This window comes from Branchiostoma floridae, chromosome 8 (assembly GCF_000003815.2).
Source record: "Branchiostoma floridae strain S238N-H82 chromosome 8, Bfl_VNyyK, whole genome shotgun sequence".
Taxonomy (NCBI): domain Eukaryota; kingdom Metazoa; phylum Chordata; class Leptocardii; order Amphioxiformes; family Branchiostomatidae; genus Branchiostoma; species Branchiostoma floridae.
This window is the reverse complement of record NC_049986.1, coordinates 11,905,816-11,932,310: the sequence shown is the minus strand read 5'-3', so window position 1 is coordinate 11,932,310 and position 26,495 is coordinate 11,905,816. Positions and strand designations below refer to the sequence as shown.

The following is a 26,495-nucleotide window of genomic DNA, read 5'->3' as shown; positions in this document are numbered from 1 at the left end:
AAGTAGAGTAATAGAGTCATTTCTACCAAGTTTCTGTAGTCAAACTTAGCATTCTTTACATGAAGATAGGGTTTTAAAACGCCAGTGGGTGTCGGATACTCCGCTAAACAGATTCATTTGTAGCAAAATGGACTGATGTTTCAAGTATTGCCCATTTACAAAGTTTCTCAAAACAATTAGGTTTAGGAGAATTTTCATTTCTGTAATGGTATCCTCCCCTAACAGGCAGCACACCCCAACTGACAGGTGCGACATTCCCGCGCATTTCCACATCCACTGGAAACTTAAATCATGCGTATTCGCCTTCTATTTAGGACAGTTTGTCACCCTGTGTTACCAAATTCAACTTTCACTCTTTATTTCTGTACTGGAGAGAAAAGAATAACTTTCCTATTTTGATATGTAACAGATGCATGATACATAAAATTGTGCTATGCATCTAATACATACAAGACAAAGTATCCATATTGGCCATGGCCATCAATGGCAGTTCTGCTAGTATTGACTATGATCGAAACACAGTGATGGTACATTAACAACCTATAGTCTGTAGTTTCAAGTTTATGTAATGTTCTCCAAAATTCTGGCACTTCAGCTCGATATACAACTCTTCCACCTCTTTTATCAAAGATTTACAAACTAATTGGACTATGTACACATGGAATGCTTATGTCATTCAACTGTTATACAGTAATACACACGTGGAGTGCTTATGTAATTCAAGTGCTGTACATGTGGAATGTTTTGTCAACTATCAGCTGTCAGGCTCTTCCATAAAACTATCAGGTTGGGAATGGACAACAGCTACCAAAGTTTGCCGCTGTTCCATTTCTGATCTTCTTGAAGTGGATCTGCAGCATGACTATGTAGATAATAATTGTACACCAATACTACTGCCTACCATGGCACCAGTAATAGTGTACTCCTCAAATATAGCACAACATCTGTAACAGGAATGTTCTAAGATCTGAATCTCACAAACAGTAGACAACAGCCAAACGTCCAGGATGAAAATTATATACATTGTGAATATAATTACAGTCAGTACAGGTCTTTGACTTTCTGGACCGAGGCACTCCAGTTGTCCGTCCATCTTGTCTCACTGGTCAGCTGTGCGTCCTTTTGGTCAGCAATATTGGACAGGGACAACTTGAACTTGTTCAGGTAGTCCTGGATCAGAAGAAAATGACATAATTGTACATTTAAAATGTTTTAACTCACAGACCCTGTCATTGCAGTAACTGTCAATTAGGTCTCAATTGTGAGTTTTTTTGTGACACTTGCTTTCTCCTACTAATTTTCACTCTTGTTCTTGCTCTATATGACATTTCAGAATGTTCTAACTATTGCGCCTGGTTAAATGTATTACCTGGTAAGCCTTGTCCCTGGCCTCCACAGTGGAGCTGTGTCCCAGTGTGGTCTTTGCTGTACTGACGGCTGCAGTTGTCTTCTGTACCTGCTTCTGTACCTGTTGCTGAAAGGAACAAATCAAGTTTAAGATGTGAACTATACAGCAATGCTAACCACATACATGTATGACAAATTCACCATTTTTATGATAGACCCAAACAGCTGTGTTAAGATAAGAAAAAGATCTCTGAGTTTCTTCAAAAAATGATAACAGTTCTTGCACTAAATAAAAAGTCTGTAAAAATGATACTTAAGGAAGCAGTGTGTCTAGAATAAGTTATGACAAAAGTTGTTGCCAAATTGGAAGACTTACTTTAGTTTTGCTCTTCTTCTCTGAGGCAGTTTTCCTTCCACTCTTAGTCACGGTCTTTTTCTCGGGGGGTTTCTGTAGAACCATGTCATCTGCGGGGATTCCTGGCCACGTGTTGCTGCCACGAGGCAGCGTGGGTCTGTACTCGTGGTCGTTAAGGTCGATGCCGGCCTGTTTCTTCCTGATCAGGGTCGTTGTTGGGAACTTCTCAATGTCAATCCCTGTTTGGAAATATCAGCAACACTTGAACACATTTCGTCTATCGTTGCCATTTTTTCAGTCATCATTGATGAGATCTGGATTCCATACTATCCAGACAAATGTACATTACATGTACATAAGCAATCATTTTTTTCTTACTCTATGACCTAAACTGATTGTTATCATAAACCAGAACAGAAAGATATGTGTAAAATTTGCAATGTAAAAGGTACTTTCTCAATCCTACCTCTTTGATACTACTCACAAAGCAGGCTGTTCTCACAAAATACATTTGTAGATTACATTAAATGTAATCACAAAACAGTTGAATGCTGGTTTTCTTGAAGCAGCTTCAAGAAGAACTTAAACTACAGGGAAATGGTACCTACAGTAAGCATCAAAAACTACAAGTATGAAAAAGAAATGGTAAAGATTTCAAGCAGGTGAGAGCTCACTTCCTGTCTGCACGTCGTCGATGGTGAGCAGGTTGTCGTACAGGAGCAGCAGCTTCTCTCCTGTCTGGGACAGGGTCTCCACAAACGACTGGGCATGCTGGGACACACAGTCCTGTCAGTGGACACAAACACATTCAGGTCTCCTTCATGAAGGTTAGACACCCAGGTAATGAGATACTCTACATGTATTATACAAAGGTTATTCAAGCAACCGGATAAGTTTTGTAACAAAACAAAAATTATCCAGTTGCTTGTTGAAAAACTTGTCCAGTTGCTTGAAAAACATTTTCATTAAGGTCTCCGTTCAGAAAACAAACTCAACATCAGAAATAGGACACCAGAAATTATTCTAGACTGACAAATCAGTTAGTCATTTTACTAAAGAACAGCAATTAGTGGCAGGGATTTTTTATGTGTTGCCATTTACCTGCAATGCTTGGTTGTTGTCCTGTATGCCGCGCAGCTGTTCCAGGTTCCGTGCATCCTCCCTGTCACACAGTGTCTTCAGCTCCCCTGCCTTTTGAGGGTGGCCCAAGGTCGGGCGAAGGTCATTCTCGTGGGTTTGCTGAAAGGACAGTGATTGTACTTAACATATTATTGCATCAGGATTGTTGATCCAACATGTTTCAAGCCACAGAGAGTTAACAAGACTGGTGAGTTCCAGCAAGTCATCTGATAGATTTTAACCAATATAAATCTATGTGATGCTTTAAAGGTTGAAACTACCCTTCAAACAAGTCCCATGTGTCACTTCACACTGTTAAACACATTAGGCAATTTTCTGACAAATTGTTTTTTTTCCTTCAGAGTTACAATCAAGACACAAGACTAACAGTCTGTGATTTATAAAAATAATATTTGGACTTTTTACTAAGCATTAAATCCCACTTCTGACACCACTGAAAAGTCATTTTCTCACCTTCTCTGTGTCCCACCCTTTGACCCTCTGAGAGAAGTCTGCCTCTATCCTCTCCCTGGAGGCAGCGACCGTCTCCAGGTGGTTCTGCAGTAGCTCCGACACGACGAGCGCGGGAACGTCCGCAACCAGCTCCTCCAGCCGGGTCAGCTGCTGACGGAACTCTGGGGGTCAAGGTCAACACATCAGTATGGACCAAGGAGGTTAGGAAACTTGGTATTCTTCACTCTCTGTCAATGAACGGTGGAAAATGCAAATGCATGTACATAGGAACACACAAGAAACTGTCAAACTGTAGCGCTCCAAAGCTGACTGTCAACGGCACCAACATACCAACATGTGATCTGTACACCTACCTAGGTGTGGTTATTGACCGTCAACTGAACTGGAAGAACCAGGTGAAAGCAGTGCTAGGGAAACTGAAGCGATCATTATTCATGATGAAACACGTCAGCCCCTTCATCACAACATCAGCACTCCACACCTTGTACAACGCCATCTTTCTACCACACATAACGTATGCCTGTACGGCATGGGACACTGCTCCAGACCAGGACCTACAGAAGCTACAAACCATGCAAAATCGGGCGGGAAAACTAATTCTGAAGGCTCCACACAGGACACCATCAACCGAAGTACACTCTAGGCTGGGCTGGAAGGACATTAAGGCAACACATCAGTACTACAATGCCGTACTTGTCTACAAAGCTCTGAACAGCAAACTCCCACCCTACATGCGCCAGATGTTCGTCTATTGCCGAGACCAAAGCACAAGAACAACCAGGCAAAGCGCAAGTAATCAACTTGCTGTCCCAAAACCCCACCGAGAAACCTTCAGAAGAGCCATCGCCTACCGTGGACCCACCATCTGGAACAGTCTACCACCGGACATACGCACAGCCCCAACTCTGGCTTCCTTTAAGAGACTCTTAAAGTAACGGGAACGGCCAAATGAACGGACTTGAATAATGTAGCAGTTTCTATCATGTATTCTGTATGTATGTAAATGTAAATGGTGTATATAGACGTATAGGACTTATAAGGACTCAAAACGATGTAACTTTATCTCTGTTATATACTTTGTCTGACCCTTGCCTCTTCCCTCATGACCTCAATGAAAAGCGGCCTGCAGGCCGATTTGAGCTTTCATGAATAAATAAAGGTTCAAACAAAACTATTGGATGCTGCTGGCCTTCAACACATTCCAATCTAGTATTATTAGTGCCAATACATTATATATTCTTCTATTAAATACAAGTGATTTCATGTTACAAAGCTTGGATTATGTCCAATTGGTAAGTCATTAGGACCACTGATAGAAACATCCATGACTGTGCTTAGTATAGTACAAGTAGATTACTGGTATTACATCATGCACGACAGTCATCAACGAGTCATACTGAGATCAATCTGTAACCAGTAGCAAGTGAGAAAATTTCCTTTAAAACTGGACAGAGCTGATTGTAAAAAGAGCAACTGCATATACAAAAAAGGAGATCTTAATTTCTAAATTGAGTTGTCATTTCATTTTCATTTCTGTGTACCAGTCCTGATTTGGGGCATCAATAAAGGCCAAATTAACAATATTAAACTACCGGTAATAACTTTTAAGTTTCTGTCCAAGTAAGACAGGAAACGTGTGGTCTCACCCTGTAAGCAGGCATTGTGGTACTCGTCTGCCTGCTGCTGGTAGGACTGGAGTTTCCCCACCACGATGTCCGCAAAGTCGTCCATGTTACTCTGGATGTTCTCAGGGCGGGTTGGCGTCCGGTTCCCCTTCTGTTTGTAGTACACCTGTAAGGAAGGGGTGGAAATACGTCTCCTTAAACAGGTTATGATATCAGCAGTAATACGAATTTGCTTGACATCCTGCCATAAAATGCTCACACTGAAAGTACATGTACTTTTTAAGTTAAGTAGAGTCTATCTCTCTCAAAACTGAACCACATAGTTTTCAAATGAAGGATGCGCACACAATAAAGAGCACTGGTCACAAAATGGCCAGGATTATACTTTCAAGCATGGATGAGTTTTACTTAGTTTTCAAATGCATAATCTTTTTTGAACAGGATAACTGTACTTATTACAGTTTATGGAGCTTGTATAAAAAGAAAACCACAAAGATGGCTGTCAAGTAGTATTCTCTTTTCTCAATGACAGTCAGAATGTGCATTAGTCACTACAACTCACGAGATTCTACAAGAATTCTACAAGAATGGTCCAAACATCAAATTCAAGTACTAGATGAATGCAACATGTATATTAAAAAGGGAAATGTTTTGAGGATCTTATTTTCTAACTAAACTTTGACTATTTGCATGTGGAAAGCAGTTCTTGAAGCTTTGCATCAGAGACATTTGTCACCCAACGCTTGAAGATTTAATTACCTCCGCCCATTTCATCCTCTGTTGCAGTAAGTGGCAATGAAAGCATGTGAGGTTGCATGATTGCCCTTACAAGCTTGAGCGACACCATTGCTATTGCTGTCTGACAGTATGTTTATTTGTCATCATCTACATTACCCTGGGAGCCATCCGGGGTCGGGCAGCTTGGACAGTTTATCGGTAGCCCAAGACAGTCATGCCCGCCGAGCTCCTATTACAAGTATTAGCGCCCCAGGGAGTTTAAGCCCGATAAGGTCCACCTGCCCTCCCCGGAGCGCTAATGTGAGGTCAGCGGGCAGGCTGCGTTGGCTCCCCGAACAAAACTCGCGAACAAATCTTGCTAGCTACCCGTCCTGTCTGGCTTCCCAGGGTACATCTACATGCACCTTAGCTACATCATTACCACCAGAAGGAAACTTCACCAATGGAAAAGATACTTGCAGCCTAGTGCAAAATTTGGATCTGTCTCATGTTAAATCCTTTTGTACTAATTTTAGAGATTTTCCTCTGGAAACATTATCACCAAAATTACATGTATGGAGATTATTTGATATGTTTCAAAGTACTAGAAAATCACCTCACAAAAGTTAGACTTCACAATATGAAAAATAACACCCTTGTGAAATAAACATATTTTGCTTGGTCATTTTTTCTTCATATAATGTTTGATATTAAGTCTATGTCAACTACATAGTTCTCAATCATACACACCTCAGATGAGACAAATGACAAAGAAAAACAATTCTCAGGGAAATTATGGTACACCTATGGCCACTGCACCCGGCAATGTTTGCACCGATCATCACCTACTTACAACCAACTACTTACTTTGGTGACGGTAGGCTTCCTTCTTTGCTTATAGTAAGGCTTTGAGTTATGGGAAGTAAGATTTAAGTTCACAGCATGCAACAAGACAGACATATATAATGCTTCCTATCGCATGAAATTCAAAATATGCAGTTATGTAACTTTTAGATACAATTAAATCATGATAAAACATCAAGACACTGGGCTTATTTGAATGAAATATAATTATGTTACTTTTTTACCATGCCATTTTTATCTTAATACTTAATACTTGACAACTGACTCTACCGGTCTATGACTGAATATCAAAAACTGTGCCTAGCCTTTATTGATTTATTAACAAAAGTCTGTGTAATGTACTCACCTCTCCAATAGTAAAAAGGCCCTCCAGTGCATCAGACACTATCTTCCTCACAAGCCCCAGGAAATGCCTACAGAACAAATAATAACTTAAAAAGACTTTCTCTAATTCTCTATATTAAAGCCCAACTAGAAATAATCAGACGACTTATGGTAGAGACAGCTTAACATGTATAAAAATACATAAAGAAATTGTGTCATGTGCATCTACTTACGTCAGCTCATATGGACCTTCACCAAACACTGTCACCCTCTTCTCTATCTTGGACTTACTCCCTCTCCTCCTACAGTATCAGATCAAATGTACATTAGACACAGTATGAACAACACCATAATCCGACCACCAAATTTATACCTGACTGTGTATGCTTATTTCATATTTCACATCACATCAAGGTCTGAGTTGGAAAGAAAAAACCTGAAACCACTTTCAGAAGTACAATGTAGTACTGTAACAGTAGTTGAATCTTTGTAGGTTGTTATTTTTGAATTTTAAACTTTCTGGTTGTTCCCCTCACACTGAAGTTCTGAGACTTACCCTGACAGTCTCTTGACCTGTTGCGTCCCTCCCCCAGCACTGATCATACTGAGCGTGGTGTCTCCCCGAGTCAGCGTGGCACGCCCGCTCTTCTTCAGGCTGGTGGCAATACTGGATGACGTGGGGGGACGGGAGGTGGCGACGCTACGCAGGCCCGTCCGCTGTCTCTCGTCTCCGTACACAGCACGGGCTGGAGAGGTGTCAGTCACACGTGTGAGGATCACAGGGAAAGATTTTGTGTAAAATGCATTAATTCAACATCACGCAATGCACAGATACATTCATACAGATGGGTAGAGACAGGAAGGAAGGGAATAAAGGGGGAGATAATATCTATGAATAATGGTGAATCCTACCAGCAGCAGTTTTGTCATCCTCCACTTCCACATCGGCTCCTTCTGCCTGCACTTTCTGAGTCCTGTTGTGAAAAATACACACCGTTTACTAAACTTCAACCCAACAAGTACGTTGAACAACAACTGGCAGGTATACATAATCATCATAGTTGTAGGCATCTGCCCATCAGTAGCTACAACAATGTAGGCTTGTCAATTATGACTCTTGAATGCAATATCACAACAGTGAAACTAAACAACCCAGTACCAGTACTACACCATGATGCAGCATAGTCTCCTATGATGAGTTCTAACAGTGTTGAAGGGAAACCTACTTGAGGATGTTCTTGATGACACCTATGGATGCGTCCTCTGCCACCTGCTTGCCTCCCTTCCCAGGCTGCACCAGGGCCCCCTCCACGAAGCCGACCCGTCCCGTGGGTGCGGGGGCGGGCGCAGGTGCAGGTTCGGGGGGCGGGGCGGACTCCTTCAGACAGTTGAGGTACTGGCTGCGATCGTGAACCGTCTCCATCACCTCCACCATGTAGTCTACCAGCTGCTGGGGAGTCAGTTGCTGTGGGGAGTGGGGAAAAGATCTGTCTTAGGCTTATGTCACATTTCCAAACCGGGGCCCGGCCGGGCAGCTTTCGGGAGCGAAAAGAATGATATAAAAAGTATCATAATACACAAAATGTCAAAAGAAGATTCAAGGGCATGCTTTGTGTATATTTCTAGGTAGACATTGTAATTTTTCTTTTCTTCAAACATCCCGACCGGGCCCCGGTTTTGAAATGTGACTTAAGCCTAAAGTAGTAATTTCGTTATTTTTCAGAAATATTCTATCTTTTATTGTCAAACAACATGATTATGCTATCGGTATTATTGTAGCATCAATATTATTGCTTGGAAATTGATTAAACAAAAACAATGTTAAAGTAAGTGGAGTATGGTAGATTTTTAGAGCAAAGGGTGGTTTCTCCTTATTTTCTGCATAAATTATGATAATGAGTAATAATAAATGACACCAAAACTTGTCAAGGTAATTTTCATATATTGGTGATACAGTAAATACATAGTAATGACAAAAACTACCCGAGAAATATATCTATGAGCAAAACAAAGTGGGGTAAAAAATGACCCCATTCGGTCAGATTCGTCGTAAAAATGTATCGGTCGGATGAGGGTTAAGAACATTCTGAAGCTTCTTCTCAGTGAAGAACCATCATTTGTGGATTTACTGCCAGCCTTGACGGGTCTAACGATTGCTAATAAGGGCTAAGAAAGAAGATAAACACCATCTTCAATAGAATAATTGGTATTGCAGATAACTGAATGGGGCTACCCAAGAGTCTGAAAATCTCAATAAACAATAAACACTTGGAGAGTGCAACATTACTCTACAAGTAGACAGCATAGTATAGTCGAAAAGACATGCTTATTCACAAATTGAGATGCTGCATATGGGATTACTCTGTCATGCCCTGACAATCTATCAAATTTGTTTGTTGTAAGAAAGGCCTTTCCTGAGTCAAGCTTGCAGAAGCTTTACTTTTTTTAATGTCTCTTTACCTCTTTGTCTGGGTTTGGCTTTGCCACTGCATCTATCCTCCTCTCCAGGCGGTTCAGGTGGTTGTGCAGGGTCTGGGACTGGGTGTTACTCTCCTGCACCTGCACAGGCAAGCAAACAAACACTGTCATCAGCTACTGCTCTAAGAACAGCTGCGAACTGATTGCAACCAGTCTGTCATCAATTTGAACATTGTTGTTATACACACCAAGAAACACCAACGGTCATCATGGACATATAGTATAGTGAGAAAATAAGATAGCCATAGCAACACTGCAAATCCAACAGAACATTTTTCCATTCCCTTTCTTTCCAAAACTTGTTGTCCAAAATATAACATCAGTGCACAAAATCATGTTTTCCAGAGAGGGTTACAAACGACAACCATACATGGATGTTGGCTGTTTCAAATGCTGTTTTCATAACACTGAGGTTTAAAATGTATTGACCTGAAAAAAAGAATAGATAAGGATAGACTACATTGTTGTGCAAACTCACCTCACTCTTGATCTTTACTTGTGTGTTGGTGAACCAGCGAGTGACCTTCTCAATGAAGATCAGGTCCATCAGATGGTTCTTAAACCTGGGGATACAAACAAGACTGTTTTTGCTACCATCTTATCATAATCAACATACTTTTACCTGCGGAAGGGAGCAATACTAACTGGTAATCAGATACAAACAGCACTTTTCACTTCATGTTTACCAGTGCACAGCTACAGACAGACTCAGTTTCAGCACCAAGGAGAGCAACCATCATAGGGAAAGAGTCTTCTACTATGCTAACTACAGAGCTCATCCATCCATCTTTATAGTAGGAAGCAAGACCACAGCTTGACTACATGGCCAGTCAAAACAAGATTAGTGTTGCTTTTTTTATGTACAATGACCTGATATCTGATCATAATACTCGTTTACCTTCTTCCGTGGGGTAACTTATATCCATTGTTTTTTAAACAGGTTTTTAGGAATGTCAAGTCAATATTTGGTGGTTCTAAATTGCACTAACTAAAAAGAGTAATTTTCAAAACATTACATAGTTTGCAGTTGGGGTAGACCCTTAATTCATAGACCCTTACAGGTTAACCAGGGTTCTAGCTAGTGCATTTTAGCGTAGCTAATTTTTAACTAGTGTAGTGGTGCTTGGCTATCATTTGCTTGTTCAACAATGTCTAATCAATGTCTGAACAATGAAAAATGATGATATGCCACTCAAAACTGACCCCCAAATCCTTCAAATTACATGTGATGTTAACAGAGTGACAACTTTTAACTCTACATTTTCAAAATGACCCCCTTCCACACCAATCTCCTGATTGGTCGCTTTGCTACCATGCCATTCCCACTACGCTAAAATAAAATCCTGGCTAGAACCCTGTTAACATCTGAAGCAATGCTGGCAGTTAACTAGACTGTCAGGGCGTTGACATCAGTCCCACCTGTCCTCAAACTTGTTGACGACCTCGGTGGCCTGTTCCAGCCTCCTGGCCTCCATCCCCTCCAGGTCGGCCATCACGAACCCCTCCGCAGAGTCAATCTTATTGGCCATCCTCTCCAGCTTCTTACGGTACTCCTCAATCTCCTCAGGGGAGAAGTTCCCTCCGTCTGAGAACAGCCTGTGGTGATGGGATGGTTAAGAAATAAGAACCACAAGACCAAATTGCAGTTACCATGCAACAGAGGTCGTGGTAGACCAAGGAAATCTTTGAAGAAGCACATCAATGTGTGCAGCCTTGCCAGTGTGACACCACTAGACAGAGCCACTTGGAAGTGCAGTATGAAGGCTTCCTGTAGACTGCTACCCACCCGTGTCAGGGACCCACGCAGCTAGCAGTATATTTAGATACTGGATACTACTACCACTACTACTAATTGCTAGCATTTTGTGCTAAGAAAAAAAGACATCACAGGACTACTCCCTTTCATTTGGATGTCTAATTTTTCAGTGTAAATCATGGCCACAAAAATGAAAGTCATGACATAAATGGCACTAGCATGATATACAGGAAAGCACTTGCAATTGGCATATATTACTGTGCATAACAAAAACAAATTACAAAGCCTGAGGTTTTCGGATTTTCAGCATTTTTCCAAAAGTTAAGTGACCAGCGTTAAATCATTCACAGCATACCACTTCCATCCACCACAATATGTAACTCTATCAATGAGGAAGTATTTGAATTCAAAATTGAGTTATGCACAATATAACTGTTGATGTTACTGTAATGAGAGCTCACTTGAAGGACATCCTAAACCGAGCGTTGGACTCCCTCAGTGTTGCCAGGGTGTCATCAAGGAAACCCCTGAACTGTCGCAGGGAGATCCTGATGGTGTCCATGAACTGAAAATAAAAATTCAGAGGCAATATTACAATTCACATGCAGTATCCATTGCAAGCTGTTACCTTTATGACTAATAGTATGTTTTAGCACTGTGTATTAGGTCCTGAAAGAACTAGAAATATTTCTGGTATTATTTTATTTCAGCATCTTTCTTATTTACAGAAATACTTAAAGCTTTTGTTTGAACAGTTTTAGATCCTGATGTGAAACTTTCATATTTTCAACACCTTTGGATGGTGCATTCAAGAATGATTACAACTTTATGATGAGACATAAGACATTCTGTAGTGAGATAAAACAAGAGTTTGCTTTTCATAGCAACCTACCTTTTCCAGCTCTGTCTGCAAAGAATTTGTCAGGGACACCAGTCTGAAAATGGAATTCACATGACATTAACAATTAACAATTAACAATTAAATGTGTGATTAATGCTAAGCCTTTTATCTACAAAGTAAATACAATGTATCTCAACCAATAAGTTAAGGCAAGAGGGTTCCTTGGTTAGGATTACAAGCCAGTAACAAGGCATAGACTGGAATTTTACGGTGAGTACTTTTCATTACATCCAGTCTGTCCTAAACTATTGAGTCAGATTCAGACTTACTTGGCAGACTTGGTTGCGTTGATGAAGATGTGTTCCATGTTCTCGATGTGTTCCCGGAACTGTTCAAACATCCGGTTGTGTTCTGTGTTGAGGTCGGTGAAGCGAGACTTGAGCTCGTTCAGCGCGGTGGTGATACCCTTACAGTGGCGGGACACTCTCTCCTGGTGCATCACCAGCTCAGCTGGGGAACAACAACATCTCTAGTCATGGTCTGGGATAACGTGATCTTACAGAGAGCTGTTGGTGTAGAAATTGAAGTTCCTACTGCTGTGTAATGTTTTTACGTGTCAGTAAAGATCAAGTAAATCACTAAATAGGAAGTCATTTGCAAAATTCATGATGAAATATGATAATGAAATTACACAAGCAGGAAGGACTTAAATGCATGGATAATTTTGGTACAGAGGACCATCATCAAAAATAGTATTACAGTCCGATTTGCATAATTACTGACACACAAGCAGATACAAGAAATTTACAAATGCTCTACTACTACTTCAAAGAGGTATGAGGTCACTGAAGTCTTGTTTTCTCAGATATTGAATAAATCATTATCATGCACATCATGCACAGGACACTACATTACATGTACCTGCTCTGACATTGTGGACATCCATCTCTATTCTCTTGGCCCTGGGTGAGTGGAGGTGGAGCCGCAAGTCCAGCTCACTGTTCAACTCCTCACACTGGCAATGCAAACCATACTTAAGGGTCAATGTCTGAAGAGACTTATATCCACATCAAGCATGAAGAACCATCTGATAGGTTTTGTGATTTTACAAGCTGCCATGCCTTGTGATGGAGATATATTTTCAGATCACTTTAAAGTCCAGAAGGGGGTGCTATTTTACAATAGATAATGATCTTGGAAGTAAGAAAAATGCATACTACTCCACAAAATATGATAAAGTGAATACAAAAGCATTCAGGTTTTTTTTAACACTCTTAACAAAACACACATCACACAATGCACCACAAGTGAAATTTTGCATAAAATTAGCTGTATTCATTGATAGTCATAATGTATTGAAAAACATTCTGGAGCTTCTTTTTTGAAGGACTTAAAAGACATAACAAACAGAATAGAAAACAAACAAGTTTACCATATTCGTTTTATGTTTATCATGTTTATCTGTTTGTTTGTTGGTTTGTTTACCTTAGCAGCCACAACACTCTTGGCCCTCTCCACAGCCTGCCCGGTCCACTCCTCCAGGTGGTTCAGGAACTCCATCCGCATGCTGGACACAAGTAACAAACAAATGTCATCACCTACTGCATTGCACACTGTCAGGATCAATTTTGTTTCTAAACATGTGTTCATCAAACAGGCCAAGGGCCTTACAGAAGCTATTTCTTTGCACTGCACATAACACTACAAACATACATGACTTGTAAAGACTAAAGAAAGTCAATAATATTAAGTCCAATATTACTGAACTACTCACTATTTATATACAATGTACTTAGAATATTGTTATCAACAAGTATCCTGTCATTGTCAAATTCCATTTGCATTTTCTCTGTCAGCAGGGCTATCCCTTTGTAATAGCCACAAGCTAGCTGGGCAGCCCTGGCTGTGCGTGCTGAACAACCAAAGCAATAAATACTCACTGTTTCTTGAGTTCCACAAAAAGAGACTTGAAGAGCTTGACGTTCTCTATGTACGCGGGCAGGTCTTCTTTAGTCTCCGACTCGGTCAGGAACACGGGCTCTGACGTGGAGTCCGCCTCGGGAGGTATCCCATGCTCCCCTGCCTCTGTCAGGACGTAGAAACTCGTTCCCTTCTTGGTGGTCAGCACCTCGTGGATGACAGCTGGCAGAGGACTGGTACTGGACTGTTAACACAGGAGGAAACACAACATTTAGGCCCTCTTTCCTTTTCTATGTTCCTGAACTCAAAAGTTGTATCGAAAACTGTAAACCTCAAAATGTATAGAAAATATATGATTTAAAAACACTAAGTTTTCTGAATAGCTGAGAGAGGACTGTCAACACAGAAGGAAACACAACATTTAGGATTTCTTTTCTTTTCTGAATTCTTAAACTCAAATGTTGTATCAAAAACTGAAAAGCTATGTATGAATGTATGAAAAGTTTTCTGAATAAGACTTCTATTACTAAAACGTTTGTGACATACATCTTGCGTGTGGCAAACAGAACTCACCACTTTAGTGGACACAAACGATGATGTTGACATTGACGAAACACTGCGGGCGGTGGTGTCTCCTTTCTTCTTCCTGGGGGACTTCTGCAGTGAGGATAATGGAATGGACAGAGTTTAACTTATTATCAGAAATTTCATTCTTAACGTATATGAAAGATTTTACAATCTTCGTTTTGCTTATATCAAACGAAAAAACGCTTTCTTACAGTTGTAGTTTTGCTGGGACCAGTGGGATTCCGGTCCACACCAAAGAATCGGCAGAGCCCAGCATCGTAATTTGTCAGCTCTTCCGTCACCATGGAGGGATAACCCTTCACAATATCCACCTGCTGGCCATGGAACAGCTCATACCTGATAAGGTGAAACAAAAATAACATTTAAGATTTTTAAATGTATATCAACCAAAGTTTTTATGTACCCTTATCTGATAATGATAATCAGTGAAAACAATCATCGGTGAAAATATTCAACTGTTTGGAATGAGGAGCTTGAACAAAAGAGGCTGTAACAGTGTAAGGACCATAAGACCTACTCCAGTCATGAGCTAAGATGAGGGGGGATACAAACACAATCACAATTGGGACTGCATTCTTTACAAGCTAGCAGCTACACCTAACTGCAGTGTGAAGTACAGCCAGGCAATAGTTGGCTTTGCAAGCACTTGGTTGTGTACAAAGAACTTTCTATTCTATTTGACCGTGTTTTATGATTATTGTCGACTTTTCCAGTCAAGGTAGAGGCAATTTCCCAAAATGATTTATGAAAAGAAGACAAAGACACTCAGACCAATACTCACCCTTCCTTGATGATGTTCAGCATAGTCAGTGCCTGTTGTAGACTGTTCTGTAAGGCTTCCTCTGTACTGTCCTGCCGCATGTGGTCCATCACTATGTCCAGGTTAGCCTCTCTGTCCTGCAAGCATTATTTTATAAATGAAAGACTGAATGAATAAATGAAACAATTTCTTGTAGATTTTTGCCGTGTACAGGTCACAATAAAGACAAAACACACAAGTATCGTAGTCTGTCATATACTAGTAACCAAGGTTTCTTCTTGCTTCTTGATTATAGAAAGCCACAGTTCCTTCAGTCTTAATTTTGCCCATTGAAACATTATGACAATCAATACAAGAGGGAAAAAATGCTAAAGATCTAGAAGTATCTTACATCATTTATTGAATGTTCATACAAAAAAATGCTAATTACATACAAAAAAGACACTGTAACAGAATGAAAGCTTTTTGAGCATACAGACCTGGTTGGTAGCATCATGACTATGTCTGCAGGCCTCCAGTTTTTCTTGCAGTGCCCGTTCCTGTTTGGCCAGCCCGATCTCGTGCACGTCCCAGATGTGAGCGCCGCCCTGCGCAAACTTGAAGAGCGACTTGAGCTGGTTGGCTGACTCCTCTGAAAGTTCCTCCAGTGCTTTCTGTGGACCAAGAATGTTCCAGCAAGTTAGACGAAATACAGCTCTATGAAATACAGGCAATAGATCCTCTAGAATACAAAAAAAGGATAGTCTGAAGATTAGGTTACAGATTATCTGGTATATTTTGTAAATAAAGCACAACTTACATCCATGGCTTCCAACTTGTCCTCAAATGCCCTCTGTCTCTCCCCAACCAGGGGCAGGAAGTGTTCATTGATGACCTGAAGTGACCTTTCTTGGCTACAGATCCCCCTGGTAAGCAGCGATTCCTGTGTACAAGACAATTGGATCATGCCACGAAAACTAACATCTTTCATTTTTCTCTGGCTACCAATAGATTATATTCAAGTACCTGGATATCCTATGAGCAGAACAAAAAACTATTGGGTGAGGTGTTAGGAATTGGAAGAAAATTGGGTTGGATCCAATCTTATAAGATTTTCATTCATTTGACCAAGATAACATATTCCATAACAGTTAAGTACAATATCGCAAGTACAAAAATGTATGGCTCTACACTTGACATTCAACTGACATGCTATTAGTTGTTGTAACTGCCAGGACTAATAAACTCACCCTGTATTTCTCTATCTCCGTCAGGCACTCCTGGCAAACCTTTTCATACTCCCCATGCAGCTTTCCCATGTACTGCACATGCAGCTGGTCTAAAAGAGAACATACAAGAAAACTTCATAAGATTGGTTGGGAAATAGAATAACCTTCACAGCCATATCCAGTGACAACGCTATACGCAAGTCTACATGCTGATGTCTTCCTTTGGTCTGTTTATCTGCAACACCTTTTCCAAAGAAAAAAAATGAGAACCAAAGAATCATCTTGAAGAAATTCTAAATTAGAATTAAAAACACTGGGGATGATTTCTCCCTCAAAATAATAAGGAGAAATAGATAACGGTTGCAATAGAGTAGCCAGCTTGACTTACCTATCTGTTCATTAACTGTAGACAAAGCATTGTACCACTCGTACACTGACGTTTTGGTGGAACTTGGAGGCTTCATGTCTCTATAGGTAGTGAAAATCAAATTTTCATTATTACTACAATGCTGCACTAATAACATGTCATGGGATGATCATGATCCATCTTTTGAAAATACTTGGTAGCAGTATCATTTCTCTCCACATGTATTAAATAAACTGTAGTTCAATTTTTTTGCATTGAAAAAGACTTTGTTCTCAGAGAATTATTCACATTCAAATGACATTTTCTTACATCTAGCAATACAGTGTCCCAAGACAGAACTTAAACAAACTTGGTTGTGTAACATGTGTAGAAAATACTTGTTGTTATCCAGTGACATACTAGCCTAATGAAACTTAGGTAATGGCTAAACAGGGTATGTTACGTAACTAAGAATCATTTGAGACATTTCCTTACTTGATGGAGTTGAGCAGGTCCATTCTCTTCTGTGCCTGTGCCTTCTGCTCCGTCAGCAGGTGCTCTAACACCTGGTCTGCTCCAGGTGGCTGCACTACAGGTGCACTCTGCATGAACTCCCTATTACAGGTCAACAGCAAGATAACGGTCATGTTAATGCAATCGTTTCAGATAATCTTTTCAGCTTTAAGATTACCAATCTTTTGAAGATACAAATCATACACAGTGTAATGATATGACAGTAGTGCGTCAATGAACAAGATATGCCAAACATCAAGTACTCAAGCAACTGGAAAATCATATCATGAGTAATTGCTATTTAGCATATGACAGTAGTGGTGTATATATATATATATATATATATATATCTTCCTTTATTTGGAATGAATCTGATTTTGAACAATTTCCTCTTATTTGTCTGCTTAAGGTATGACATCAAATGTATACACTATGTACTGGTACAAATCAAACCCTCATATAGTACTGTAGCAGCAATTTTACAGCAAGATATTGAGATTTTTTAAATCTCATCATCCTGATAAGATGTGATTTGCCTGAGTAATCATTCTTCAATTTTTCGAGTAGAGTGCATAGCATGACCATGACCTAGTTTCATTCAGGGCAAAATTAAAAACATTCTAAGAAGTAGCAATATTTTGTTACCTGAACTGTTCAATGGTTCTCTTTGTGTTCAGCTCCCTCCAGTCGCCTACCCTGTCCAGCCACTGCAGGTGTTGTTTCTTCTCTCGCTCTACATCAGCCGTCATCAACCGAGCAAACAGGTCAGCGTACGCACGTTTGTTGGCCAGTACAGACTGGTTTATTTCCATGGCCTCCTTCTCCATGCGTCTCTGTACGTCTGGGGCCATCATGTGTGCTATCTGCTCCAGAGTCTTGGCATAACTCTGCAACACTTCAGAAATCTGGAATAACACATTTCATTTGATCCAGATTATCAATGTAAATACAAGTACAAATGTACATGTATGACCTATTTTATCGCCAAATGCTTCTGATTTAACAAACTGATTTCTGACATCAAAAGTGTAAATGACATAAAAGTATTGTTATATTGAGAGTCAATATTTCTCAATGGGATAGTATTTGATATTTGCACTTACAGTTACATACATGTATATGAAAAGTGTGGCAACAATGAGATATACTAAATGAAACAATGAAAACAATATACAATCATGTGTAATTACCTGGTCCATTCTGCTATCCTCTACCTTCTGGAGCTCTGAGTCAAGCTCATGTATTTTTTCCCTGCGGACAGACGACTGTGAGGCCACCATAACCCAGAGATCCCTCAGCTGCTGTAGACTGTAGTCTATCAGCTCACTGTCATCTGCTATCCTGGACAGCAGTTGGTCAATTTCTGAGGAATAGAGGCAAGGAAAATGTATGCTATACATGTACTTGTAACAATTAACAGTAAATTCATAGAATAAAAGTTACAACTGTTACATTAGATATTGAGGGCATTTGAAGTTCTTCTTCTTCATGTTAGGTGGCCACCATCATCTTGTTGATGTTACACTTGTCAGTAGTGCTGGTACAGAAGTTTGTCTGTTGTAGTTTCAGTAATGGTAGGTCTTGAAATTGGAGGTCTGCTGTAAGTGTTAGTCTAGATATTCTACCCAAGGTGTTTTGGAATTTCCTTCCAAATAATGATTGCACTACCCAAAACTCAATGCCACCTCCAGTATTCAATGTGTTATATCTAATACAATGTATATAAGGTGCATTTTTTTTCATGCCATGACAATTTCTTATCAACCCCACCTTGGTCATTCTCCTCCAGATAACCCATCAGTGTCTCCCCAAGGTTGGCTATCTTTGGCTCTGTATCCTAGGGAAAGAAAGATTTACATGGTTTGAGACCTACAATCGCAACAGTCATTCCACATTTACCAAATATTTTGCATTAGTCCTAGATCAAAAGAAGAAAGGTACGGTATAACTGGTCACAATAACTGGGACCTCTTTGTATAGATGTATATGAGGTATACTTAATGGATGAATATGAGGAATACTTACTGTACTTATGACTCCCAACTCCTGATGCATGTCCTCCAGAGTACTCTCATGTCTGACAACAGGGAAGATTACAAACAATTCAAGCTAAGAACACCCATGGACATGTTTAGGGCCACTTAATGGATTATCTTGTTTGTACAAGAAACCAACAGCTATGTACATCTAATTTAGTGCATCAGAAACGAAATCTTTAATCAAAATGATGTTAAGCAGTTTCGCGAACCCGTCAACTAAGCAAAGCATGCTTCGTAACTTCTTGGTTTATTTAGATTAAGTTCATTTGTTTAAGTGAACAACAGACAAATCTCTTTCAAATATTTTTCCTCTTGGACCAATTAAGGTTTCTCACCTTTGTCTTCTGCTCTCTGCTATTCTCTCTATGATGTCGGAGCCAGTTTTCTCAGCAACTGTGAAGGATGGAAACACAGTTTGTTACCTTCGCACAATTTCCTTCTTTGACCAAGTAGACTAGAAGTTAATGACAAGACACATGCACAAGTTAATGACTTCTGAATTTATTAAAGTAACTTTTACTTACCAACAACATCCTCCAGGCCCCTAACCTCCCTGGCAGCTGTTAAAGACTCAGGTTCCTTTGACCTATCACTTATCAAGTTCACAGCTTTCCTGTAGATGAATACAGAACAGAAAACATAAAAAAATGTACAACAACATGTAAAAACTAGGGTACAGACAACTGCAGTGGAAATTGTGTAAAATAAAAAAAAAAGCAATTTAAATGTACACATGTATATAGAATCTTGTAGGCTAACAAAAAAACTGAAAAAAAGTTTTCAGGATGCCAGTACGTTTATTAGTATTTACTATAACAAACTTCACATAAGTCATGTTTTTAATGATAAGAAAAATACAGTTATGATTGCTGAAAACTTGCATAAGGACCAGCTATCATACAATGTAAATATCCTCCACGCATTCAGCAGTTGGACAAGGTGTGTTTCTACCACTTATGTTCGTGACACCCAATTGCTAGAGACTTCTCTTACCTGTACAATACTGGATTTTCTATGGTGGAGTCATTGGGCATGCCTTCTATCCATGTCTTTTGCCTGGAGGTAAGGATGCCGGTCCCAGTGGTGGCCCTGCCCTCATGTACCAGGGGGAGGAGACCAGAGGTGGGCGTGGCTCGGGGCTTCTCCTTGGCTTTGTCATAGGACTTGACTAGCTGAACCTGGAAGGACATTTGTATAAATGAGTCCAAGAAAACTGGTGATAGTGCAATATGCCTTTGCTATAGCTCACATTTTCAGCCATGCATACCGGGTCACGCTGGTCATCTCTACAAGTGTGTTGGGTTCTTTTACATCCAGAGCTTTGATGCCAGAAGACAGCACCTGAAGCTGCCCCCAAAATGCTTCAAGTCGCCACCAAACACCCATGTGGGGTCCAAACCTCCAGAATTTGATCCATATGTCTATACAGTTGGGTCTTGTGACACATGAATCATGTGAATTGGAATATGTCTTATATGGCTTAGTTCTGTTATTGTTATTGACTTATTTTTTTCTCAAGGAAACTCCATTACAATTTACATGCCAAAACCTAAGGCATATCCTTGGGGCCCAGGAAGGGTAGCCCACTGAAGTAGTCCACCCCACTAGCCTAGCCCAACTTTTCCAGAAACCCTTTCAAGTGTATTGACCACCCAAACTACTGCACATACCTCAGCATCAAAGATCTGCCTGTAGACCTTGCCACTGGGAGCCACTCTGACAGGTGGTGCTGCCTGCGTTTCTGCCATGATCTGTTGTTGCTTATTAATAACTGTCACAGAGTTCAAACACCTGAAGTGTAAAAAACGATAATTACAAGGTCTTCATATGAATATTTAATTCATATAACCGTTACATGTATTATGATTTGATTATATATAATGTCCTTGTATAAATTTAATAGTGTTTACTTACCCTGAGACCTGGGATAAAGATTTGTCATTGAAATTTATACGAAAAGTGCCGCAAATTACTCATGATTTGAAAAACTGTCAGAAATTATTCGTTTGCAAGGAGCTTAGTTGGAACCCTAGCTATGGCGGTATTACAGTCGACTGTGGCGAATAACAACAGCTGTTGATAAGTATATGGCTACCTAACATCTGGTACAATTTTCTTTTCTCACTTACCGTAGTAAGGTAAAGTTTGACATCACAAAAAACAAAATCACAGTACCCCCCCCCCCTCGAGATTCTGGCTCCTAGGCAACCGATTTATAACGGAACACTTCGCAACAGGACAACACAGACGACACCAATGCCGTTTCTTGCGTTAACAGTAGGGTGTAGCAGTACGACAAGCCAATATCGACCCACCTGTTGTCCTAGTTTTCTTGTATTTTGACAAACTTTAGTTCATTGGTAACAACCGTAAACAAGTTCGTCGCCATTTTCTTCACCAACTCTCGCCTACCCAAGTCTCGCGCTGTGCGAGACTTCGCGAGATTTCAGTGTCCAAAATGGCCGACTCGATAACACGTTTGTTGGAAAGTTTATCAACAGAAGATGACCCTTTGGAGACGTTAACAGAGCTGAAAGTTGCTGTCAATGCTGTGCATCCATCAGCGCTGGAAGATCTGGTCACTAACGTGCCGCTGAATGCCTTATTTGACTGCCTGAACTCATCTAATGGGTGCGTTATCTTCCCTCAACTTCGGCGGTTCAAACCTGCAAGTCACTTTGGCTGCTTCATGCATGTGTTTCTAGCAGACGACATAATTATGCTGTACTGTGCTCCGAAAGAAAACATTTGATTGTAGACATATCCTAAGACTCAGGGGGTCAATTATATGGTATCACTAGTAAAAGGAGCCTTCTGTTTAAACCAAGGATGGCCACGACTAGGTAGTTGTTGTTGTTGACTAGGTAGCATCGAGTTGGTTCACCTGCTAGCTTGCTTATACTGTAAAAACGTGAAATTGTCGCGGTCACGTCGTGGTTTCTTTGTATGCCTGACTGCGAAATCTATTGCCACGAAGTAGCAAGGACGTCTTTGGAAGTAGAAAGGTTGTTTTAAGTGCAAGAAAGTTTGCATACTCATGAGCTTGAAATGTTAGATGAATTAAATGAATTAATTTTACAGTATTTCTGAGATTCATGTGAATATTGAATAAAGTGAATGGTGTTCTTGCCAATGTTTATATAACAGGGAACAGATTGCGGAGTGTTCGTATGTGCTGAAGAAGTTGCTGGATGCCCACAGCCCTTCCATCGTCCTCCAACAGTTCCGAGAACCCCTGCAGAGAGGAGTGGTGCACCCGCGGGCAGACGTCAGAGAACTCTGTCTGACGGAGGTACAGAACAGAGCTACTCATACAACTTGATTTATTACCAAAAAGTAGCAGTGAGACACAACTCCTCAAGCTATACTATATCTCTATCTATGTCTATAATGTGTCATTTCACGGCTAACAAAAAAGATGATTGTGTGTCAGCAGTTTAATAACATTATCTCTTGATCAGAAGTTAGAAACATCAAGATGAACAAGTTATTTTTACCCCTAGGCAAAACTTATCTATTAGGATTTTTAAAGTAAGTTACAGGCAACTTTTCCTAATTGACAATCATACCATAAATTATGAAAAATAGCAGGTACTCAAGTAGCAGGATATGATTTTGGAAGAATTTACCTGGATGTCTAACTGTTATCAATGCATACCATCAAATTGTCAATCTGTAGTGTTATTGTTCTTAGCTGAAATGGCAATATCATATGTTATCAAATAGTGAAACTGTAAAACGTATTTTGTCTTATTTTACAGATCTACAGATGCACGGATACTATTGTCCACATTCAGGAACTCGTGACCTGCCATGACCTACTGTTACACACAGTACAGAGTCTGGCAGACACAGAGCTGTCTGTGGCCACCATGGCTGGGAATGTCATCACTCGCCTGGGAGCCTGCGAGGCCGGGCTAAGGGTTCTCTTCACGGGAAACCTGCTGGAGGAGTTACAAAGAGTGATGAAGGAGAGTGATGTCATTCGGTACAGGGTGTACGAGGTTTGTATGATGTCACACCATTTCATTAGGTCATTACCAATGGCAACAAGAGTTTGAAAACTCAAACCTGCATGAAATATTTTGTTTTGTGATGGTGCATATGGTGTGTTGTGGGGTTCGTTGATATGGTTTGACGTTTGGCAAAATTGTTCTTTCTCCGTTGGAAATGTGCGGCACGTCTGCTGCAATAACCCTGAATGGCTAAGAGGCTGAAGATATTGAGATCACTGTATTATAAAGTTCAAGTTTGAATTAGTCACTTAAGAATAGTTTTCTCTCTCTGATTCATATCCTGGTCCATGTCTGCAGGTGCTGGTGAATCTCCAGGCCATCTCACCCCTGGCGCTTCAGTACTGCAGTGATTCTGGTCTGTTGACTCAACTCACAGGAGAACTCAGCGGTGGAGACGTTCTTGTTCAGGTACCTGATCTTGATCTTGGACACTGGTTACTTGTGTGCCTTGGCAAGAGATGCATCAGAGTTTCCTGTTTAAATCTAATCAGACACACCCCACTTTTTTTCTATGTTGTCAGCAATATCATGCATGGAGCACCAATAAAGGAAACTAAAATATATCATAGTTATATTTCTTCAATGGGGAGGTTCAACATTGCAGAGACTGCATACGCTATAGGCTTATGAATATAGTGACTTCTGGTGCATTCAGAGCTAGAAACAAAGTTATGGTGCGCAAAGATGCACAAATGCTGGGTGTATTATCGGTAGCCTATATAAGTATAATTGATGACGGCCTTAAAGCAAGGGATTCAAGATACCATGGAACTACAATGTGATCATCCTCTTGTTGTCATTTTTATCTATCGTTATGTGTTTTTTAAGGTCAACTGCATCGACATGCTGAGCAGCTTGGCCCAGAGTACACACGGACTGAACTGGCTGGAGCAGCAGGGGGTTGTGGGTAAATTGGAGACCATGCTCACCGCAGCAGACAGTGACCCAATGTCAAGTTTTTACATACCTGGTAAAGGTCACAGTCCTATGTCACACTTAGAACACTCAAATTTAACACGTAGAAAAGGTAGTTCTTTAGCTTCTTTGCAACCATAGGGGCAGTAGCTTGTTATCCACAGGGTGGAGCCCATCCCTCTCCTTCACCACCTTTTACCTCCCCTATCAAATTCACCTAACATTGGTAAAGACAGTTGTGTTTAGTGCATATTTCTATGTCTAGCCAGAAGTCAAACCTTGGTCTCGTGTTTGCTTGCCTATCCACTCGTTGCATAGATGTATGGTTCTGTCCTTATTTTGATGTTAAGATTACATCCTTTCTTTAAAATGTCTTGATCTTTTCCTTCCATTGTAGGAGTGATAAAGTTCTTTGGGACCATGGCATCTATACGGCCGGATGAGACCATGGAACACCATGGGGCGTTTATGAAGATAGTGTTTGAGTCTCTGGACAGCAGGGACCCTACCATGGTGAAGATCGCTGTAGAAACAGTAGGGATGGTAGGATCAAGGCCAGATGGGAAAATGGCCCTTGAAAAACAAGGTAGGATATTGGTCTTGGTCCGTTTTTTCGACTGGTATCTAGTAGTAGTAAGTAGCACACTTGGGATGTTGCTTGTAATGAAATATCTTAAGGCAAATGACAAAATTTCCATAGACGAAATATTTCTGTACTTGCCCACGAAACATTAGTTTAAGTAAAAAAAGTGGAAATTTTCTATTGGATTTGATGTGAGATATCACAAAAACATTTTAAGTTATATCCTGGAGACAGCATAAAGAATAGCTAAAGGTTCTTGATAACATTGTTACATGGTTTGGATTATAGCAAACATGACCAGCTGTCCATGTTTGAATTTTTCACATGATAAATCAGGAAAACACCTACCTGACATATACTGCATACTAATAGTTTTAAAGTTGCAAGTTTTTAACAGACCTTGTTTTGTTTTACAGGGAATGCATGGACAGACTGTTTAAAACAGTTTGGTAGGATTGTTCTGAACCCTCCTACTGAGATGAGGATGTATGGGCTGACAACCCTGGCTTCCCTCTTCTCTCTTCAGGTCAGACAATGCACATGACAGTATAATTGACAACCACTGTGCTGTAGCTACATTTTATAGCTATAGCTTTGCTTGGTGCATCTTGCAAGAAGAGTACTGATGACAATGATAATAGCTTTCAGACTCTTTTAATGTGAATTCACAATACAAGATTTACCCATCCTTTGATGTGTGTTTGTATATGCTTCATCTTTTATTGGCATTAGCACAAGTCATCAGAGAAGAGGTTAAGGCACCTATGGTTTTCAAGATTTGTCTGTGTTAAAGTTTCTCCATTTATGAGTTATACTGTTTGTTTGTTCTAGTGAGCACCACATCTATGACTAATTAATTTTCTCTTGGCTATTTTGCAGGTTACAGATCACACAGAAGACCAGCTGTCCATGTTAGAAGGCTGGTTCAATACCTTCAGTCCAAAACCCATGGACACTCTCATGTCTATAGTCCAGCAACCATTCCAAAACTTACATTGTGCTGGTTTAGCCGTCCTACAGGCTCTCGGTAACCAGCCATGGGCTCAGCGGGCCATGGCTAACTTCCCAGGCTTTGTGGAGTACCTTGTGGATAGATCCACAGAGAAGGACAAGATGGGTAAAGAGGCTCGTTATGAAGTCATCAAGGCTTTGGTAGAATCCTCCACAGCTTTGGAAACATTTGGATCTCCATTTTATCTGAAGTTGAAGGAGTATTACCGACAAGGGCCTTTCTATGTCCGAGTACAGGCAGAAGTTGCAATGGAGGGTTCAAACTAGTGTTTGCTACGAAGTTGTTACGTCTATTTGAATTTGTTGTTTGAGAAAACATAGTTTGAAAAACCATAGATTCTAGTGGAACCTTTCCATATTCTGTACAGTATAGGTGCAAAGTTCCTCAAAATGTTGAGGTTAAGAGGTTATACTTCAAATGGTCTGGTTCCATGCTACTAGGTTGTAATAGAGATGTGTATTTGTAAGAGATGTATTCTTTAGTGGAAAATGTATGGTGCATATATACCTTGAAAAGTGTTGAACATATTCATTTTCAGTAAAGACTGTTAAATTTTCATGTGGCATGAATGTTCCTAATAGTATATTGTGTTGCTGATCTCTGTTCAAACATTGCAAATAGAACCTTTTGACTTTGCTTGAGAGCACACATACTTATAGAGGTCTTTAATCCATTCATTTAGTAATACAAGGAAG

The 26,495-nt window shown here is 40.2% G+C and overlaps 2 protein-coding genes across 2 annotated transcripts; one reads left to right on the top strand and one right to left on the bottom strand.

The window, feature by feature from the left end:
- Positions 1-333: 333 nt before the first annotated feature.
- On the bottom strand, positions 334-21,750 carry LOC118420756 (coiled-coil domain-containing protein 180-like). Its single transcript, XM_035827726.1, has 38 exons — positions 21,590-21,750; positions 20,945-21,065; positions 20,268-20,452; positions 19,799-19,887; positions 19,610-19,667; positions 19,261-19,312; positions 19,006-19,072; positions 18,426-18,598; positions 17,881-18,140; positions 17,218-17,337; positions 16,765-16,844; positions 16,398-16,486; positions 15,968-16,090; positions 15,648-15,821; positions 15,190-15,305; positions 14,600-14,744; positions 14,394-14,477; positions 13,841-14,064; positions 13,386-13,467; positions 12,822-12,915; positions 12,230-12,410; positions 11,952-11,994; positions 11,521-11,624; positions 10,723-10,899; positions 9,782-9,866; positions 9,286-9,384; positions 8,052-8,290; positions 7,738-7,799; positions 7,382-7,571; positions 7,059-7,127; positions 6,848-6,914; positions 4,942-5,086; positions 3,296-3,456; positions 2,804-2,941; positions 2,377-2,488; positions 1,724-1,941; positions 1,370-1,474; positions 334-1,170 (listed from the first exon to the last, which is right to left on the bottom strand). The coding sequence occupies exons 2-38, from the start codon at positions 21,020-21,022 to the stop codon at positions 1,042-1,044; spliced, it is 4,617 nt and encodes a 1,538-aa protein (XP_035683619.1). The 5' UTR covers positions 21,023-21,065; positions 21,590-21,750; the 3' UTR covers positions 334-1,041.
- Positions 21,711-26,427, top strand: LOC118420758 (26S proteasome non-ATPase regulatory subunit 5-like). Its single transcript, XM_035827728.1, has 8 exons — positions 21,711-21,905; positions 22,422-22,566; positions 23,036-23,278; positions 23,588-23,698; positions 24,119-24,260; positions 24,603-24,791; positions 25,205-25,314; positions 25,668-26,427. The coding sequence occupies exons 1-8, from the start codon at positions 21,733-21,735 to the stop codon at positions 26,064-26,066; spliced, it is 1,512 nt and encodes a 503-aa protein (XP_035683621.1). The 5' UTR covers positions 21,711-21,732; the 3' UTR covers positions 26,067-26,427.
- Positions 26,428-26,495: the final 68 nt, after the last annotated feature.

Bases quoted from the DNA above. Each gene is read 5' to 3' on its own strand.
- LOC118420756 (XM_035827726.1), bottom strand. From the start codon at position 21,022: ATGGCAGAAACGCAGGCAGCACCACCTGTCAGAGTGGCTCCCAGTGGC. The intron at 18,141-18,425 runs GTAATTACACAT...GTGTTATTCCAG, and splicing joins AGGATAGCAGAATGGACCAG to ATTTCTGAAGTGTTGCAGAG. The intron at 16,487-16,764 runs GTAAGTCAAGCT...GTTCTCTTTTAG, and splicing joins TACAGTTAATGAACAGATAG to ACCAGCTGCATGTGCAGTAC.
- LOC118420758 (XM_035827728.1), top strand. From the start codon at position 21,733: ATGGCCGACTCGATAACACGTTTGTTGGAAAGTTTATCAACAGAAGAT. The intron at 21,906-22,421 runs GTGCGTTATCTT...TTTATATAACAG, and splicing joins TGCCTGAACTCATCTAATGG to GGAACAGATTGCGGAGTGTT. The intron at 23,699-24,118 runs GTACCTGATCTT...GTGTTTTTTAAG, and splicing joins GTGGAGACGTTCTTGTTCAG to GTCAACTGCATCGACATGCT.